Raw genomic sequence first — 21632 nt, 5'->3', positions numbered from 1 at the left:
AAAGGTTTGCCCAGAAGACAGTCAGCCTGGGTTGTCATGCCTTGCCGAGTGCCGTGAAATCAGCTTCGTCTCTGGACGCTGTGGCCAACTTTGCTCCGTGTGCTGCCCCCTGAAAGTTGCCCTCATCTCCCCTCATCTCCCCTCATCTCCAACATTGCTCCATGTGGTGCCCCCTGAAAGCTCTCCTCATCTTCTCTCATCTCCTCTCATTTCCCCTCTTCAACAATGCTCCACGTGGTCCCCCCTCATCTCCAACATTGCTCCACGTGGTGCCCCCTTCAAAGCTCCCCTCATCTCCAACATTGCTCCACGTGGTGCCCCCTTCAAAGCTCCCCTCATCTCCAACATTGCTCCACGTGGTGCCCCCTGAAAGCTCCCCTCATCTCCAACATTGCTCCACGTGGTGCCCCCTGAAAGCTCCCCTCATCTCCAACATTGCTCCACGTGGTGCCCCCTTCAAAGCTCCCCTCATCTCCAACATTGCTCCACGTGGTGCCCCCTGAAAGCTCCCCTCATCTCCACCTAAACGGCAGGAAACGTCAATTTGCACGCCTGACCTTGAACGGAAACGAGGACACCACCCGACTTCGGCCTCTCAGTGCAATGCACGCAAAAAACATCGCCTTTGTTTCTGTTCACATTGCTGCTGCATTTCTATTTATTCTGAATGTGCTTTTATTCGGGTCTCTGTGGCGCTCGATGCAGCATCTCAATAGGATGTTTTATTTAATTGTATAATGATAGCGGGTAGTTTGTTTTTTCACAAAGGACATGTAGGGTTTAAATGGCTGTTTATCAGTGAAACAAGACAAATTAAATTGCATGCTGAGTAATACTTCATGCTCAACAGTGCCACAGTCTGGAGGGGATGTCAAAGCTGAGCAAGTTTTAACTAGTGGTGTAAGTGGAATGACATTTCCTACCTATGACAGTCAATGTTATTGAAAATAGTCGTCTTTCAAGAATAGTCTCATGTGGTTCTACATAAACAAAGCCCATACATCATACAGCTGGTTTAATACATTCTCCCATTTGTTTTGTTTTACAAGTTGATACAAATTTTATTAACTCGTACTTTTCTGATTACTTTTCACCACACTTAACAATGGGATCAGCTATGATAATATGTTTTTACCCTGTTAACTAAAGAGTGTTAAATGTGGACGTCGTCACTTCATTGTTTAACCATGTGCTTTTGCAAACAATTGCGCATGAGCAGCAGGGACAGATTTCACCTTCACCTCATAGTGCGTTCACAATGTAATGTAATGTTGCAAAGTCGCCGTGCAAAGCTTTTATTTTGTAAAGTATGATACGCAAAACTCCTCTATCTGTGTTAACTCATTCCTGTATACATTAATACCCCAATTTCCGTCTATCCCTTTAATGCCATTTCGCAAACACGTCGTCACTTTATTAATACCGCTGCCTGATTTGCATCGCCTCAACCCACACCTACGTCGCTGACAGCATCATTCGTCCTTTCTCGTGTCCGTCGCCTCAGCCTTCACCCACCCTGAAAATTGCTTTGCTTTACGTAGTTTCGATATTCGTTGTCGCACCTTTCAGGGACACATCGCCGATGCAAACCTGGGGTGTTATTGTACTACTTATGCACAGAGCCATGTTTGAGACAGGTTTTCTTTAGACACTACAGATACGTTGTTAATTTTGGCATTGCCGTGTTTGAGTAATTGATGCATTATACAATGAAAACACCTTGTGTGTCTAACAAATATGCAATGTTATTGCCCATAGCAAAGGCCTAGGGAACTGTCTCTGGCTCTTGAACACCCTTGCACATGTTTTGGCATTGCTGTTGGTGATAAAAATAGAATTAAAATAAAGCGACCCCATTTGAATCGTACAGCAAATAAATAAAATCACAATCTGGATTTTGGAGAAGTCGAGCTGTTCTGTTGCATAGCAATGCTTATTAATATAAAAAAGTTACGTGTGTAGATGAGAGTTTGCTCCCTTTTCAAAAACAAAAGTAAAAATAAATTGATCACAAGCCAGTTCTTCTTCATTTGTGCCAAACTACGACAAGCACACTGTTTGCCATCTCAGTGATGCATCGTCATTTTTATCTGTAATTGTTTTGTCCAAAGGTATTCTGAAAAAAATGTCCCTGTTTCGTCGCAAGGGTGAGACGATTTAGAATACTGCACAGCTTGTCCTAAGCTTTGACACAGCTTTGCACGCTCAACTCGAGGCAGGGTTGCTCCAGCTGCCCATATCCGAGCGCTCTACTAACCGCAACGCAAAAGAATGCCCATTTGTAAGTGAATGCCACCTCCCTTGTCTCGTGGTTTGGCATCGTAAATGTTGATTTCTAGCCTCTCAACCAGCATGGATGCATTATCCCTGTTTTTATGTGGGAACGGCTCGAGTCTTTAACGTGGCTTTATAGGCTTTAGGGGTTACCTTCACTGGTGGTGTATTCCGCGGGCATTGCTCTTTTAGAACAGCTTGGTTCAAGTTTGAGCAAATGCCGGATCAATGTAGCAAATGAATGACTTTCACTATAATTTAGGAAAAGGATATTTGCATATGGTTAAAACCGAAAAAGAGCGACTTCTTACGAGTTAATGTAATGCTGCAAAAAATATTTGCTTTATAAGGATCGGAAAAACCGGAACCAATAACAGTGCAGTCGTCACCGACTGGAATGAAACTTTTCAAGATGCATGGTACACCATGTGCACATAGCCCTTTGTCCCCTCAATAAAACATGCAGCATTTCTCACGTTGGATGGTTTGTTGTCTTTTGTCAGGCCACAGTTTAAACACAGCGCTTCCAGCCGGAGATCTTTATAAATAATTATTTAATTGCGCCCTCTCCCGCCGTCCATTCTCGGCGCAGCAGTTGCATCGCACTTCGTAGGTAGCGCTGTTCCGCAGAGAGGAAGAGAGGCAAGCCCTGACTTGGCCGCACGGCAGGCATTTCTGACCCGACTTGACCGTAGCCGTAGTGAGCTGCCTGGCCCCGAAAACTGGCACTGGCCAGATTGTGGGCCTGTCTGTATCGAACAGTTTTAATTAGCAGAGCGATGTATAGCTCCTCGAAAAATTCCATCCGGTCACCCAGACGTAGAGAAAAAAATGTACAATGCCACAAACATTGCACGCGTTGGATCCGCAAAAAAACATTTACTTATTTTTCCAACTCGCATTGTTGTATCAGTGCACGAGTGCTTAATGTGTGGAGGGGAATGTACACTTGTCTGCCCATTGTTTGGTAACATTCAATCCTGAGACTAGGCCAAACCTTTAAAAAGTTAATGCAAGCAAAATATACATACGTTTGTGCTTCTGGTTTGAAAAAAAAGACAACACAATTATTCCTAATAATAAAATATATATATACATTTTGTTTCATAATTGTATTTATGTATAGCGTATGAATGAGATTTCTTCTTATAGATAACATACATTAATTGTAATGCATCAAGCAGTGATAAAACATGCTTGGTTTTAAGTGTAATATTTACTCATTTATTCAACCCTTATTTTATTTAGTTAACATTAGGTTAAGTCCACGATATACTAACAGCCACATATCACTGACACAACCCATTTTAATAACTGGTTCAGGTTTCGCCCGTGCACGCATATATAGGGAGAGGCAATGAACATTATGTACGCACGCTGTATAATATCTGTTTATATAAAGAATGTTTGGATCGACCATAGAGTACTGTATAGTAAAGGTTGTCTGCTGCTATTTACTCGAGGCATCTATCAGTGCAGTCACCATGCAGTGCAGACACTCTTGACCTCATGCTATCGTCAAGTCTAATAACACTGAGTGCCTCCCACCTCCAGTGGAGCCGTGAAGCCTCCCAGACATGGCTCATGCTGCGCCCAGCCCCCCTCTTTATGGTAGCATCGCTATGGCTACACCATTACAGCAAGTTAAATGCATGGCATCCTGCCCCTCCATGCCTCCTCGGCTCCCTTGCCATAATGGATGCCATATTTACCGCCTACGTTATTGCTCGTTGTTCTGGCTGTTGTTAACCCTTTCTTTGGCGGGGGGGAGGATGTTACGTCACCCTTGCACGCTCGTGTCAGGCCTGTGGTTGCCGCCTGCCAATTCGAAATGCTTTTTAGCAAACGTGGCCGCGTAAAAACTGGTCCGCATCAGCGGTGACTTCGAGCCCAGAGCTGACAGAGTTGCTCCCACATTTCCACAGCAAAGAGGACATTCACTCCACAAGATTCCCAAGTTTGACTTTGCACGGTGTTTTGGAAGTATTGTCGCGTTCAGAGAAAACTACGAAAATGCACAATGCTAGTGGCTGCAGCTGTGCTCGAAATAACTCTCTTCAGAATAAAATTGTACTTTCTTGTAACCAAATATAGCATGTGCCTTAATAAAACTACTCTGTATCAATATAACCCCTACCATTCATATGGTAGGGGTTATATTGATACAGGCTACAAATGGGAGCATGGAAATACCTTGACTTATATCCAATATGCAGGATATTATGCAATAACATTTTGTCCATGTCAAGATTTGGATCTTATCTGCCCAATCTGTAGACTACTTCAACATTTGACATTCATGCAATTCCTCAGCTAAATCATAACATTTAAATAAGAAATACAATTTACAACTCCAAAAATATGACAAGGTAGTTAGCAGAACAAGTAAAAGCATTGTTATACAATGTATTACACCAATTTGTATTTTTTTCCAATGTAGTACAAACAGAGATAGTATCACTAAAATAAGTTTAAAATTATAAAAATGATATGCTGGTGCAGGAAATGATACGTCTACGGAACATTAGAGGCTAATGAAGCAAATGCATGGATATAATGACTTTGCAAGCTACAACCATTGTTTATTGGCATGTAATTCATAATTAAAGTCTGTAAAATTATACAGTCGCTGGGCATTTTGGATGCATTTAGAATAACTAATTTTCCAAGTCAGTAAAGCATGAAAAGATAAATCTCAGTTATTATCCATACTGCTTCAAATATCCTTTCTTATGGCTAACTGCAGGGTGTCCATAAAGATCTCATCAATTATTGGACATTTTTATTTAGACAGCTGTTTGAAGGGCATGGTTGAATGTTGGCAACATATTCCTTCAAATATTTAACTCTTGTATAACCAAAAAGCTTGGGTTACCTGCAAAAGTGCAAAACGGAAGGATTCAAAACGATCAGAACCTGAGATGTTGGCGGATGCCTGGGGCCCTCTCCTATCTCGGCAAGACGTGTGTCGTTAATGCCACAGCTTGGCACCACCTGGTTCCACCAGCCCACAGGGGATTATTGTGTCCGTCCGTCGTGCATCCAAAAATGGGAGGGGTGGGTGGGGAGGGTGGGGAGGGGCTGGGTGGGAGGGGCTGGTCACCCCGTGGTGCCCTTATAAAACTCAACGTTTAACCTACTCACAACGGCTTGTGCCCGCCCTCACAGTCGGCCATATTTGCGGAATACACCACGCCGCAGTTGACCCTGGCCATTGACCGAGCAACCCAACGTTCCTACCAGCTCCCTCCGCAGGAATGTGTTATGGATGGGACTGTTCGATAATATCGTCACTCCCATCAAGTGTGTGTGTTCATAGTTTCATCATCCTAGCTCAAACTTGTATCTGATAATTATTTAATACTGTGTAATACTTTTACATTTGTGATCTGTAGCAATGGATGGAAATGTATCATTTCCTATTTCTCTCTAAAACACGACCTGTCTTGACTTCCTATTTAGGAGTACTCCTTTTATCAACCGCAGAGAGACAATTCGCTCACTGGGCACCTGGCTGGGATTTTGCACGGATCGTCGAGTTGACGTTTTCTGCTCACAGTGCAACCCGGCCAGATTTTTTTTTATAACACAGTGAAAGTCAAATATATGGCTGCGCACTTATAAAAAAGTGTTTAGGTATTTTTATGTTGAGTTTTTCATGTAAACTTTGACACTCCAGCATGCAAATACCTCTTTGGAGACTTGAAAAATCTCCAAAAATATTGCCTCTGTATTAAAATAAAAAATATTGTAAAGCATATGTTTGCAATTAAACATTTGGAGTTGATTTTCACATTGAAGTGGTGCCCATATATTTGTGACCATGTTAACGTGCTATTAATTGTCTAACCATCAAATGTAAGGCATGTTAAAGTATACTTTACTCCTTACACATCTACCACCTTTCCCACTACTCCCCACCCCCTTGTTTATAGGCAAGTGTTTGTTGAAGTAGTTCTTTGTCCACTGATTCCCAAATGACTTTTGTAAAGGACCTTTTAAAGGTCCGTTTGGCGAGATGTTAACTACCTCACCTGGTATACAGAAGGTATATTTGGAGTTTGTATGTTTCCCTCCCCGTGGTCAAGTGGATTTTTCTCCGGGTGCTCCGATTTTTTGCTCTACATATCAAGGAATGCAAACAACGAATTGTACAATGAGTCTGCTGATCCCATGTTCCCATTAGAAATTGTGTTTGATTCTGAGAGTAGTCACGATTCTAGGCTCGGTATAGTGAGGCTCTCCCAGCTCTACTGTGCATGTATATTGATTCATCCATATGGTGCATGTGTGATGACTATTCTTGGTTATTTCGGAAATGTCACGTAGAATTTTTTTTTAATAAAAAATACAAAAATAAATTGAAGATAATAAAAGCAAAAAAACCCACGATAAATAGTAATATAAAATGTAAAATAAATATAAAATAATAAAAGCAAAAAACCCACAACGTTTCGATCACAACACAAGCGGTCTTCATCAGGCAGAGAGAAAAGAGGGGGCAAGCCTCTCCAAATGCAACTGCTGATGAGGGTTCCAGAGTGAGTGGGCAGGGGACAAGAGCTGCACAAGCAACACCCTAATGCAGGAGCAGAACAATGGGGGAGTTGGGATGAGGAGAGCTTGTGCAGCGCAAACAGCATGCGCGGGGCAGCCAGTCAGCCAGCGCTAATGTAGGAGCAGACAATGGGGGGGAGAGAAGGGGGTGCAGAGATAGGGGTAGAGATGGGGGGGGCATTGCACACAGCGTTGGTGTATGGTACTTTTTTCTGGAATTTTTGCTGTTTTTTTCCCTGGATTTTCAGTTTGAACATAGTCACATAGTCACTTTAAGATGTTTTCTTGTTCATGTTTTTGTTTGTTGCGGTTGCACCCGATTCAAGAGCCAAATGGCTCACAGGGCTATACCTAATAAATGAACTTGAACTTGAACCTCGCTACACACATCCACACTGCTGTCGGTAGAGGTTGACAAGAAAATACAAATCAAGTCATGACCCAAAGTGGTTAATGACAGCTTTCCAATGATTGCTGAGTTTAAAACCGTCGTCTCGGTTGAAATTGTGTCTCTGTCTGTATATATGGACGGCTTCGTGAACGAATATTTATTGATAGCCAGTCGGCTTGCAAAGTACCATCATCTTAGAGAAATCAATTTAACGTGAGCCAGCCGCATTAAAGTAATGATCAGGCATGGCAGAAGTATTGCCATGTTGAACAAACACAAGATCCAGGTCCGATTTAACACAGTGCATAAAATTCGTGACCTAATCCTATCTGTGAAGGACAAGATTCCTGACATGCAATATCCCGGCGTCTACAAACTAAGCTGTATCTGCAGCTCTCCTGCATTAGGGTGTTGCTTGTACAGCTCTCGTCCACTGCCCACTCACTTTGGAACCCTTATAAGCAGTTGCATTTGGAGGCTTGCCCTCTGTTTTCTCTCCGCCTGATGAAGACCGCTTATGTTGCGATCAAAACGTCGTGGGTTTTTTTTAAATCCTTTATATTAAGTTCACTTGCTTGCGCGCTTACGACCGTGCAAATCTTTCGGTCGTCTTTTAACCCACTTCCCGTGATCCAATCGAGCTGACATTTTGCACACAGACTCGTTGTGCGTGACAATTTATTTTCGTGAAAAAAAAATTCTAAAATGTTACACTTTTTAGGAAAAAATAAATTATATTTAATTACCAATTGCTTAATGGTGGCAGGCAATCATCTGACCCATAGGTGGCAGCCATCTGCCACCTATGGGTCTAGCCGCCCATTTCAAAGACCAATGTGGGCTGGGTTGTGGCCCATTGAACACGCATATAAAGGATTTATAGTAAAAAACTTTGTTTTTACGGGTTAATTTTTTTGTTTTATTATTTGCTAAATTTGTAATGATTTTTTTTCCTATCTATGTGACTTTACAGAAAGAACCAAGAATCTGAATTCTTGCAGTCACGAATTTTTAAAATCAAAATTGTGATGACTCTTTAGTTGAAAGGCTGGAAATTAAAATCTTGGTTGGTGGTCAAGTCGGACCTTTCATCCCTCTAGGGTCAATGACAGTGTTATATTGTGGATAGTCAACACTGGTTGGCCTTTAGATAGTTTCACCATTCTCATAGCAATGTAGAATTTCCCCGACTGGCTCAGGAATATAAACAGGAGATGTTCTCCAGTCCACTCTAGTGAGACATTACACTATCTTAAGATGTATGATTACATATACACGTAAGTTCACATGTGAAAGGCGTACTTTGCCACATGCTTGCGCAAGCGTATATGAGCGCTGGCATACATTTGGTTATAATTCATGTTAATAATTTTTCTAAATTACAACTGTTCTCCAGTAGCCACTCCTTTTGATAAAAATGTAAACTTTTTTTGATGTACGCCCACTACTACAAAGGGCACGCAAAGTAATGTCAAGCAAAGTTACTGGGCCCTGAAGATTTCCATCATCCCCATTGCCATGGCTGCCAAGTGTCTGGGCGCCTATGGAAATTCCACCGCTGATCCCACATCCCCTAGTGAGGGCAGGAATTGCCAGCACGTTGCGTTGGTCATGACCCATGGGGTGAGTGGAGCAGTGGGGATTTCAGGGAGATTGCCTGCAATGAAATGTGCTTTCAGTTGTCCCATGCATACACCCATGCATGATTGACCACCGTAAATTATCGTGAAATAACTTATATCATACTTTCTCATATTTCAGCCAAAATAATTTCATTTCCGAGATCCAAGGCAAATCAACGGTTATCCTTGCTCGAACAAGCAATCGGGTGGCACTTGATGGTACTGAGCTGCTGGTGAAAATTCCACATTCCCCTGACGGGCTGTTGTTTCCATAGCGCAACCAATGTTGGCTTCAAACGAAATGATATTCATTGCAATGCCATAATTTTTGCTTCAACTTCACTTATGCCTATGAACTCTGGTCTCATTGAACAGAACATCCGTCTTGGTTGTGTACGAATCTATAGTCATTAAAAATCACAAGCTGCTTGCGCCGCTTGAGAACGAAATAATGTAAAAAAACTGGCCCAGGACCACTTGGAAGATGAGATATACCCACCACGTGATACCACCCATAATAAAATACATCAACCACATCCAATTCAGCCTCTTTCTCAACTAGATCCATGCAATTGAGCGCGGGTCAAGTGCGATGCTGTGAAATAAGAATAATAAAAAATACGACCCAAAAAAAGGTGATCGCTATGGCCTATTCCATCGTCTTGTTTCTTCCTGTTTGTTAACGTTCACAATCGTGTATTGTGGCATGCCTTATGGGAAGGTTCTGCAGATTTCATTGGCAGTGAATATTACTGTGATGTCAGTTTGTAGCAACGTTTATTTGTGAGCGGTAAACCGAAACGTGTTTTTTGCCTTATCAGTTGCTTGGTTTTGTGATTAAGCACACAATCTCAACCAATCAAGCGTTGCTGTATTATGAAGTCTCTTCAGTTGTGATTCTTTGTATTGGTTTGGCAAAACCCTTGTGGTCATGCATTCAGCTTTGTGATTGGTTGCTTGCAAGCTTCAATGATCATCCGAGTTTACTGTGGAGTGATGGAAAACATTTAATATGAGTCACTGTCTGAGGCTGCAGTTAGCAAGCGTAACAAGCGACAGGTCTGGCCTGCACATTGAACTCACAGTTCCAGTAGCATAAGGTGGTATTCTGTCTATATTCCGATTAATTTACTAATTATTCTTAAGCCGAACAAGCTGTAAAATGTAGCTCTTTTTCGATACACAAATCTATATCTATATATTTTTTTGCTTACACTTCATTTCAGTAGGATTGTTGCTTACATTTTAAAGTGGTCCATATTTTTTACAAATTTCTCCAAAAATGTAATGACAATATTGTTAATAATTAGAATTAATGATGCCTAAATTTTGATTTTTTTTTGCATTTTATTCAATTTTTACGGTTATTAACTGGACTTTAGCTTCAGGATTTGAAAATATTTCCCATTGAAACTTATGTTATTAAACTTTGCAATCAGGAAGTCGTTCTTGCAGTGTCCATGATTAGTTCACGCTTTTTACTAATGCTAACACACCATTTAATTAACAATAACACTTCATTCAAATTCCCATTTTTTTAATTAAGTGCTAAAGTACTCTATTCTGGATTTATTAATCGGACTGTGCATTTTAATTTACCGCAGATGGCTTTATCGTTGTACATTTAGATGCTGTATTTTTGTGTTCGTTCCGTGAAATTTTGAACTATATCCCAAATCAAAGTGCACCGCATCCGAGAGATAAATTACACTGCTTTGATCATCACAATGAGCCAGCTCGAGTGTTTCAAAGTGTTCATCTCAAGTGCAGCCAAGTGATTTAATGTAAATCTGGAAATAAACCAAGTGTGCATTGGACTGCGTTGACCACATGTAATGTGGCCCCTTTTGAAAACGCTTCGCTTCATTTCACAAATAAAAGCGGGACTCAATTCATCCCTGATCTCACATTCCATGAAGATTAATAGGAAGAACCCTGTTTATGGTATAATTTAGCTGGGAATACGTAAAACATTTTGAGATTTAGCCTCCTTGGAAGCATGTATTCTACTAAGGCTGTGTTAAAGCATTCAATGTTATGAAACTCATCGCTTTGGGGGCTTTACCAAAATGTGCCACTATGTTTTATGTACCAATAGCATAGGCCAAATTTACAAATACTGTGTATATATGGTAAAACATCTCCATGAAACAAAGATGTTGTTTTACTAGTTTAACCACTTATTTTATAGAGATAGGTATTTGAACCTTATGGCAGAACCCCGGGGTTCCATAAGCCCACGGCTCTCGCATAAACATTAAATTATAATCTAAACAAAAACTTTCCTCTTTTTCACCAATGGGTATGAAGGATGGTGGGAAGTGTTGTCTTGTTAAACTATGCCTTTAAAACTGAAAACTAGTTACCTGCAGTACCTTTATTTAAATACACTATCGAAAAAATAATTTACAACCCTCTGTCAATCATCGTGTTTCTCAGTGTGGATTTGTGAACACACTTTGTAAACAGTACATAAAATAGTACGTGTTTTCAATGCGATGTTCATATTGTAACGAGCGTTTATACCAATGTTACTCTACAGAGTAGTGGGTCGCCGCTCCTCTTATCCGCATTGATACGAGAGGTACGTGGGGACTATGGCTTAACCGCAAAAAAAACCTATCTCCACAGATGCATACAGACAAGAGAAGTATTATCAGACAGGAGGAATTAACGGTGCAACGCATCTCATCTGTTAAACATCTACAGATAATAGGATTGTCATCGATTGCTCCTGGCTGCAGACATTGATAGGTCACAAATAATAATGTAGACAAGAGAGCAGTTTTACTGTATTATGCATCCCGTTATGACAAATAAAGGACTTAAGTCGTGTAGGCAGTTTGAGCAGCTTTGGATAAGACTCATGATCCTGCCCATACGCGAGCATGGAGTGCGTTCGCTTGTTCAGCTCTTCGGCGCATTCGTCCTCACGGCGCTTGGATGACACGACAACAGAATGATCCGCACCAGGTGGATCGCGACGTTTATATTCATTACGATTTTGCCTTCCGTTTATTCCGGACCCCGGGGTCCCGCCATGAGGTTCATTTATTGCAGCAACAAATTTATTAATACTCTTTGGTTCTTTCGGTAAAGTCACGTAGGTAGAAAATAAAATAAATCACGACGTTTTGGGTGCAACACAAGCATCCATCATCAGGTGGACACTGGTGTTGCGCCCGAAACGTCGTGATTTATTTTATTTCTACCTTCGTGACTTTACCGAAAGAACCAAAGAGTATGGATTCCCGCAGTCACGAAAGCTTCAAATCAAAATGTATTAATATTCATGCGTATAGCACGCTAAGTTTGGGGTGAGCGGACAACATCTCAACAGAGGGCAGTGCAGCGAAATCCATTGTTGTACTGTACTTATAAGCTATCACATCGATGTTCTCTGCCGGCACTAATCATCGCTGACTGGGGCAGTTAAGTTTTCTCATGAACTCCCGCGACCTGCACAGTGTGGGGATGCCCTCATGCAGCAGTGGATGTGCAAGCAGGCCGTATATGGACAACATCTCATCGTTGCTCTAACTGGGGAGTGTTTTGAGACTACTTGTTCAGGTTTTGATAGCTGTATGCAATCACTTGATGTAACAATTAGGCACCCCTCCCTGATCCAATAAAGATTGAATTATAGCCACAGGTTAATCAGATTGCAACATTCCGCGAGGATTTACATGATTATACATTCTTACATGACCGTTTCCGTCTCAACTGCAAGATGTTTTTTTTTTTAAACCAAATGCTCACTTGCCTATTCGGAAACGTGAAAGGTTTGGATTCTTAGAAACGGTCTAAAAATATCTATTAACAAAAAAATATTTGAATGTGTGCACCGGTGGTACCTTTAATGGTGTTTCTTTAAACAGCTGAACTTTTGTTTAAATGGAGCTGGGCATGTGTTTTGCAGGTGGATAAGAACGCAGACCGGCTGGTGAGCATGGACGAATTCTTACAATCAACACAGACGAAGGAGTTCACCGAGCCAGAGGGATGGGCGGTAAGTGCGTGCGTCTGTGCGCGTGCGTGTGTGCGTCTGTGCGCGTGCAGGCACACACACACGCGCGCTCGTTCCTGCCTGCAGCCATATGTGATGTGCACATGTGTGTTTCCGTTTGCACAGGTGTGTTAGTGTTGTTGTGTATGTTGGTTGGGGTTTTGTGTGTGTGCATAATGGAGCAATGGAAATTGGTTGGTTTGCGTGTATATTTGAATGTTTAAACTCTAATTTTACGATGAGGACGTATCCAAATGTCCTTGATACCCTGTTCTAAACGAAAACACATCTGTCCCATTAATGAGATCATAAACTGCACAACGACCTTTGGCTTTCTGAACCAAACCCATTGTTGCCTTGTGTGCAAGTGTAGCATTGCATGTGTTTGTGTGCATTTATTTCATGTTTCCATGTTTATGCATACAGGATTATTGTATATGTGTTCCTACGTTAAGTTGATGCTGCTTCATTACTCAGTGTCTTCCTGTTTTGTTCCAAACCTGTGTAAATAATGCACGCATGCATAGGTTTGCATGTATGGATGTGCTTTACCGTTTTAGGCAATGAACCCTTTAACAAGTGATTCATCAACACAGGTTCATGGCACAGCTGCGTTGTGAATGTAGTTGCGCAGGCCTCTCAAGGCTTGGTGCATACATTGGGCAGATTTGCCCTGGGGCTTTTAAAATAACCTTATTGTTCAATATCCATCAAGTGCAATATATTTATCGAGCTACCATTGGCTTTCATTTCATGCAACCAGCCATGATTAAGCTCCATTTGAAATGTAAAGGGAAAGACAAACTAATAATTAAGTCGATCGTCAAAGCTTGAATGCTTTGCAACCACAGATTGGAACTACTCCTTTGCACCGTCTTTGCCTCTGTTAAGGGCTTAGTTTTTTCACATTACTAACTTTGTTGCAGTTTTCATAATAAACGTTTTTGGGTTAGAACGCGTTATTTATTAATGTGTTGTAACCCTCCACCACCCGACACGGCCAATCAGCAAAAAAGTGTCACGTTGACAAAAGACAAATAGTTCACTACTTTAGCCCACCGGTGTGTTGAAGCGTGAAACCACAACATTTACAATTTTTGAGTACGACGTTTCGCTGGTAACTGCATCCAGCATCATCGGGCAATTCGCCAAAATGATGAGGCTCTGCTCTTGCTCCCGGTCCTAAATAGAGCAGCAGCAGAGTGACGTCATAATTTAACTCATTTGTTGCAGTTGTAAGTGTTGTAGTTGTCAACAAAATATTACATCGATTTTTCAGTTCATAGAGCATTGGTGTATGTTTAAAGGTCTAGCACAAGACCCAAAAGGACAATGTGTCTTTTTTTAAATATCCATGCCAGACAAGTCTAACATACATGCATACATCTGATTAATATGTATAGAACACTGTTCACATGCCCAAGCCAGGGAAATACTTTGGCTCACAAATTTGATTGAATCAGGTACCTTCATGAATTCTCACCTTCATATAGTTCCATTTGTACCATTTTGCAAAATAAAATACAAATCTTACTGTAATCATTCTTACACGCTTCCTTCCACCGCACCTCTGATTATCACGGTTGGTTACCTACAGTGCGAAAGAAGTTCAACATACACAATGATCTTGTGGAGAAGCCTCTTTGAAAATTAACAAGAACAGTAATTTAACAAGGACTCATTTATTTGTACTTTTGCATGTTCCAACAACCAACTCAGTCCGTTGAAGGCCACGGTCATCAGCATTCGCGAAGTAACTTTACAGCTGCAGATATACATATTGCCACACTTCCCGCTTGATAAGCTGATGGCTAAAGTGTCCCAGAGTGGCATTCCAATCATGCACTTTTCAGATGTTTCATTTTCTTTGTCATTGTCCGTGTTACTGATGTTGATTTGAAGCTTTCCTGACTGCAGGAATACATACTCTTAGGTTCTTTCGGTAAAGTCTCACGTGACTTTACCGAAAAGAGCATGTTACTGATCCACGTGATATAGTTGATAGCCGGTGTTTATTTCCCAGAATTGAGAGTTGTTCGAGAATGAGTTTGTATTACTCACCTTCCCAGCAGTGAATGTGTGTGTGTTTTTGTTTCAGCAAGCAGTGGCCTAATGACAGCAATATTCTACCAAATATAGCACAAACACCTGGTAGGTTTTAGCTAAATTGTCCAATAAACGTTCATTCAGACGATTTAAAAACATTTTCAGTTGACACAAACCTAAGTAGTGTGTATTAGTAAGCATTAAAATAGGTAGCACATGTGTACGATTTTTTTTACGTGCTATGAAGTTTACAGAATGTAGACTTGGGTCATTCCTGCAGGAATCGTATTTGATTGATTCCTGCTATTCCATTCTGCATGATTCTCTCAGAACTTAAGATTCCCCTTTGAGTGAAAAATCGGGTCTTCCCTTCGTGCCTGAACTCCACGCCAGAAGTGTGGTGGAATGAAAACAATTTCACCCATAAGTTCCAATGGATTTTCTTGTTGATACCGGCTGGCTGTTATCCGGTTCGATTTGAGCTGTTCGGGCATCGCCACAAACGACCATAGGTTTCAATCGTGATACATGGTGGTGAAGGTGTTGTGGTCGAAATGTCTATTACATTGGCATCGTACATGTGTTCCAGTGGTGAGTCTGCGAGGCTCGCCAGGGCCATGTCTTGCCTGAATGTCGAGATGAGCTTCTGCACTCCCTGTGCATCTGAATCGGAGTGGAATGAGGCTCCACTTGGCAGGCTAAGCCCCATGGTTCCCTCTTTTCTTACCTGAGTGCCACACCAAGCTCAATACTACCTCCCCCCCACCATACAATTCTGCTCATTCCACGATCTTGTGATGAATTGTATTTGATTCACGTAATGACATAATTCAAAATTTTAATTGGTGGGAATTGTCCAGCTGACAGTTTGCGCAATAAAACGTATTCTTTCCTGTACTTTGCACGCCTGTCATGTTTTCGTATTGATTGTTGTAACTTTCTGACCTGCTCCTACTGAACATCTGTGAAAAAGAGCTTTATAGCTCATCGGATTCCTCCAGGAAAAAAGAAAAATTCTGAATTGGTGGGGAGAGGCTTTCTGGTTCTGGGAAACGTTCAACGTACTACAAATAATTACATATTTTGGAAGAAACGACAATTGTGATTAATTTAACACGTAATAAACAACAAAGATATTAAATGAACACTGCATAACTATTCAATATATATTTTGCAATTTCGTAACAAATTCACTGTTGATGGAATTTACTACGTGTTGCTTCAAAATCACTGCGCAGCAGAGGATGAAGGGAGAGGTGGTTCACTCGATGTGGAAGGTGGAGTAGAATTTGTGATGAGCGTTAAAGAATTTATTTTGTTTATTTTTAAAAATACATAACGTTGAACAATATCACACAGGACCACGCAGACCCCAAGCCATCCAAGGACGCATGTTTATTGGATACTATACAACAGATAAGCTCATTTTTTGTTTATAATTACTAGTCCACACATGTCCATCGTCTCATACCACCCCCAAACTCTGAACTGTGTTTTGGTTGGAATTTTTCTTTTTAGGAAGCCTTCTACCTTATCCTGAATTCCGGCTTACTGGCAACCAGCTTTTGGTTATACTGGATATGTTATGACCTAACAGGTCAAAAAAAAGTTCAAATTTACAATAACCCGATTAGACGTTTGGGTGAAATTAACCACTGCTTTAAATCCTATTTTTATAGCTATAAACATAATTTTATGCACATGCTGTGCTTTGTACGTTCCGGGTCACGTAAACTGTATACATTTATCACCTACGCAGCTGCACTTCCTTGGTGGATCTCTGCCGCTAGTTGGGTGGCCAAAAGCAAGACAGATCACATATTGGTCTGGAAAGGAAGGTGGACCACATTTTCTTTTGCATGGTATAAACATGAAGATTTATGACTACCATTAGCATCTTGTAAATGGAAGTTGTATCCTGTTAGTATTACTTTATGCCAGCAACTCTGAATCCGATGTATAATTGTGTTTGATCTTTGCAAAAAGCTTGTTAAAGATTGCATCGGATTTTGTGGTCATTGTCAATATTTAGTACTGATAGCCCAGCCTATGCTTCAGATGTCCATAGGGTTTCTTGTAAGTCGATTGGCAATGAAAATATAATGGATATCGTTCATAACTGTGATTGATACTTTCTCATGCCGTAATCTAAAGCTACTATGTTCACCGTACAATACTTCTAATTTAGTTTAACCACACTGACAGCTCTAACACAAACCCTAGCCACATCCAAATGTTGGCACAGGAGTTGCTTCCATTTGTTATTATTCGTATCTCAGACACATGAACTTTGGCATGTGACACAGGCTACACTTTTATAATTTAACAGCATGACATTGCGTAATAATGGCATTTAAATTTTGAAAGTGTTTCGTTTAATCTCTATTCCCAGTTGATTTATAATTCCGTGATTTTGTCCTTTTTTCTGACATTCTTTAGTGCAGACGGCAATGATGGCCAGTGTCAATATAGAAACCAGCAGGAACATTTTATAAGCCAACTTAACTTGAAAAAAAATTGTACATATCCTTTCGTTCAGTATGCATTTTTCCATAAGAGGGACACATTACACTGGTCAACACACTTTTTCTGGCATAAGGTGTTCCAACGGTTTTAAGGTAATTTTGGGGTGCTGATTCCAAATCTGGCATCAGTTTTTGTCTATCACATCAGGTTTTTGAGATATCAAATATTGCATTTTCAATAAAAACTGCAAAATATTAAATAAATGTGGATATCTACATAAAATTATATTATAAACACACTATCCTAAAAATACAGCACCATATTTTAACACTATAGCAGTCACTGACTCGCAACAACTTGCAATCATAAGTGACAGAGTTAATTTCGGGTATAATCAATGAAAATGGGGTATGCCGATAGCATAAAAATGAGATGTGATAAAGCAAATCTGAGATCAGATTTGGAATCAGCACCCTGAAATTAGTCTAAAACACCTGCAAAAGTCCAGGCCAGAAAAAACTGTTTTTTTTTGTTGACCAGTGTTATCGGTTGTTTGTAAAAAAAAACACTTGTGGTTATATTCTTCACAGCCCATTTGTTCACAACGTGTGAACATTGCATCCCACTTTTCACTGCACTGGTATAACACTTACAAAGCGGTGCGATGCAGACTCCATTGCAAACTCACAGACACAAGCCTGATCAAATAAATAATAAAATATACAGACAGGTTTTTTTTTCTTCATTTAAATAAAATAGTAACGTTTAAGTTGTATCAGCCAAAAGGTCTTCGAGACTCATGTTTTCCATCGGCATTTATTTAAACATAAAAACCCTGAAATAGGTTTAATTTTTTAAGTCTTATCAGCTGGATATGGCCTTAAAAAACGACGACGAGCTCGCCTGGTGTAATATCCACGAGGCCTTACATGAACATTATGGGGCCTTCTGAGTGCAGAGTCGCAAAATTGTACAAAATAGCTCTACACTGTCATAGCTATGTATTGGTAACAAAATAACCTTGTGTTCTTTGGGTCTTTCGGTAAAGTCACGTAGATAGGTTGAAAGAAAATATTAAAAACTACTGTAGTTTTTTGTTATTTTCTTTCAACCTATCTACGTGACTTTACCGAAAGACCCAAAGAATATGAATTCCTGCAGTCACGAAAACCTTAAGTCAAGATTTAAAATAACCTTATATAAACCTGCAGAATTAGTTTCACAGTTTTCACTTTGCTGATGAGGCTTGGGAATTTAAAACCGATGCATGGTTTGTCTTCTTAAACAAATACATTTGGAGAATATTGGTTGGAAACGCCTTCGGCTAATGGATCTACATAGTGATGATAATCAGCCATTATCTATCCATTGCTGAATGTAGGCCTCCCCGTTACATTTACAAATCCTGTTGTTCTTGTCGATTACCTAATTTCAGGTGATAGCCCATCAAAACCAAAAGTCAAATTTTCAATAGAAATGAACCACATTATCTACATTCTAACGTCCTCCCGTCTTTGCGACCTTAAGGGAAGACGTTCTCCAAGATATTTGTTTCAACTGAAGAAAATTCTGAACAGTCATTACTAAACGAACTTTAAAATGTAGGTTCGCACGCACTTGATTTGGTTCCCTTCACCATTTAAAACTGCTGAATAACGTATAATTAAATTAGTTTATTATTCATTTCTGCTAACCAAGATCGTGCCGTATAAATCCCTCTCTATGCGTCACGTAAAATATTGTCAACAAAACGGAATGGCACTTTCGTTCATGGGCACGTATTTGTTTTTAGAAATTTACGGCCGCTTTTGACACTTGCTCCGAGCCACAGGGAGACTGTCCGAGAGCCAAGTTTCTGAATTGCAATATCCATGCAGATTTCTGTTTGCCCGTGGGATCACACCACCATGATGCCAGCTTGGCACAGGATTCAACTTGCCCAGAGAATAGGCTTGCTACCGTCAGCAGAATCATGTGAAACTTGGCTACGGGTACATTTAAAAAAGAATCAAAGACCCATTAACCTCAAGCTGCTTCTTGTTGCCCACTCTATTGAGTAAAAAGGGCTCATGTAAGCCATCAAATGCAGGCATTTATCGTGAAATAAAGGCACCTCTGTGTGAGAACAACACCATCTTCTTGGACATGCAGGGAAGAGGCGACCCACGGTCGGGTTTCATAAACTGACAGCAAACAAATACAGGCCTTAGACTAGTAGAATATGAATATAGTAGCACGGATTTAGTTCTTGGATATTGGGGTCAATCTGCACTATTATTCGGGCGTGCTACGAGTGCTGTTATGAAAACATGCCTTTTTGGCATTGCCGTATTTAATCAAAGGGGGGAATGCTTAATGCTTTCTCCACATGTTACCCTTTCATTGTTTTTGAACACACTGTGCCAAAGCTGCCCTCCTATTGAGGTCAATTGTGGAGCCCTCGTGGAGTAAAACATGAATACTGATTGTTTCATGACTAGAGCCTTGTCGTTGAGGTGATGATTTGCCATCAAATATATTCTTTTTAAGTAGGTACATTATTTTTGGTTTTGTGCGAGTACGATTTTAACATGCATGCAAACATGCTTTGTTTAATTAACATTAATGTATCTCGAAATGAATGGACAGGGCCTGTGCCATACATACATGCGTAGATGAGTCCTTGCTGCTCCTGAAAGTGTTGCAAAAATATTCTGTAAAAGTAAGCAGACTCATTGCTCCCTGTAGCTCCCAGCTGAACATTTGAAAATGAATATTAGCATTCAATTTAATCTCTAGAAAGCCAAAAAGAGAATGACAGCTCTTTGATGAAGAAGGTTTTCAGAATTCCCTCTTTAGCATGTGTTGAAAAATATCAAGATTAACTAATACACATTTACACAACCTTAAGTGCTGCTGTATGATTATCAAAAGTAATGGAGCAGTAATTAAATAAGCAGCAGCGTCTTAATTGGGAATCCATGAGGTACTTTTTGATTTAGTGGTATTGTCCTTGTGTGTCCTACCTTTTGATAAGTCAAAACCTGCACTGTACCTCCAGAAAAGCCAATATAGCATACTTGCTGTAAATTACAACCGCTCCCAATGTAAACAACAGAGCCAAACGTGTAAACATGCAGCTTTCCATAGAACAACAAGGCTGGACACTGCACTGTATATATTATGAACGTGGATTCATAGTGAATTGCATACAAGCTATTGATGCTCACATGTGTGCTCAATGTAATCTTCATATGATGCTCATGAGTACATGAAGAGTATGGTTTAACAGAATTAATTTGTCGGTGTGCTGATTGTATATATCCATTGTATACAATGCATACTTCACGTTGTTTTTGTCATTTCAGTTCATACTTTTCCTCATGCAATGAATGAATTCTGTACTGCCACTATTGGGCACTTATCCACAGTTAGCTGTGGCTAAGACGTTTGGTTTGTAAATTGCTTTAATGATTAATTCACGTGTTTTCAATACTCTGCGCAGGAGCAAGATGTTATGTATTCAACATTAGTGGCTTTTCATAGAAGGGGTTTGTTTTTGCCCATGTCATCTATTGTATACGAATAGGTTTTCCCCTTTTTTCTGGCAACAACACAGGTGTTAAGATGTTAAAACACCAAACTGAATCATTTTACAAGTAATCATTTCTGCATTAACCACAATACTTGTGGTCAGAATGCAAACAAAAAACATACTCTGATAATATATGCATTGTCTTGGAAACTGATTGGTCCACACCAAAGACAGCTTTCTTTCGAGCCTTGTCTCGAACGGTGTTAGACCAGAGGACGCCTTTTGGCCTTTTGGCGTCCTCTGGTCTTATACCGTTTGAGATTAGGCTCGAAAGAAAGCTGTATGCATATATTATGAGAGTATGTTTTAAAAAAAATATTGCATTCTGACCGCAAGTATTGTGGTTAATGCAGACGTGATTCCTCGTAAAAGGTTTCAGTTTGGTGTTTTAACATCTTAACACCTGTGTTGTTGCCAGAAAAAAAGGGAAAACCCTATTATCATATTCTGGAACTGGAAAAGGAGGAGGTCCCATGACATATATTGTATGTTTAAATATGATATGTGTAAAACACCATTAATCGTTCTTGAGCTTTAAATCGTTCGCATAATTCGTTTTCGTAACACTCATAACTTGTTCTTAAATGTAAACAATTCATCACCCGGGCTTGAGCAGTGACCGTTAAGAAAGTGAAGCCACTGTTATTGATTCATCGCCATTATGCGTTTGGTTGAAATATTGCATGCCTTGGAAAT

At 40.3% G+C, this 21632-nt stretch overlaps 1 protein-coding gene across 3 annotated transcripts in view; it reads left to right on the top strand.

Annotated features, from left to right (window-relative positions):
* LOC144933797 (nucleobindin-2-like) overlaps positions 1-21632 on the top strand; it is a 116265-nt gene that overhangs the window by 70698 nt on the left and 23935 nt on the right. For all 3 annotated transcript variants that reach the window (XM_078858931.1, XM_078858930.1, XM_078858929.1), the window contains exon 10: positions 12764-12853. In XM_078858931.1, coding sequence (XP_078715057.1) covers positions 12764-12853 — 90 coding nt within the window. The remainder of the gene's footprint in view (positions 1-12763; positions 12854-21632) is intronic.

This window comes from Lampetra fluviatilis, chromosome 8, assembly GCF_964198595.1.
Source record: "Lampetra fluviatilis chromosome 8, kcLamFluv1.1, whole genome shotgun sequence".
NCBI classification, from domain to species: Eukaryota; Metazoa; Chordata; class Hyperoartia; order Petromyzontiformes; family Petromyzontidae; genus Lampetra; species Lampetra fluviatilis.
The sequence above is the reverse complement of the archived record's forward strand: the minus strand, read 5'-3'. Positions and strand labels throughout refer to the sequence as shown.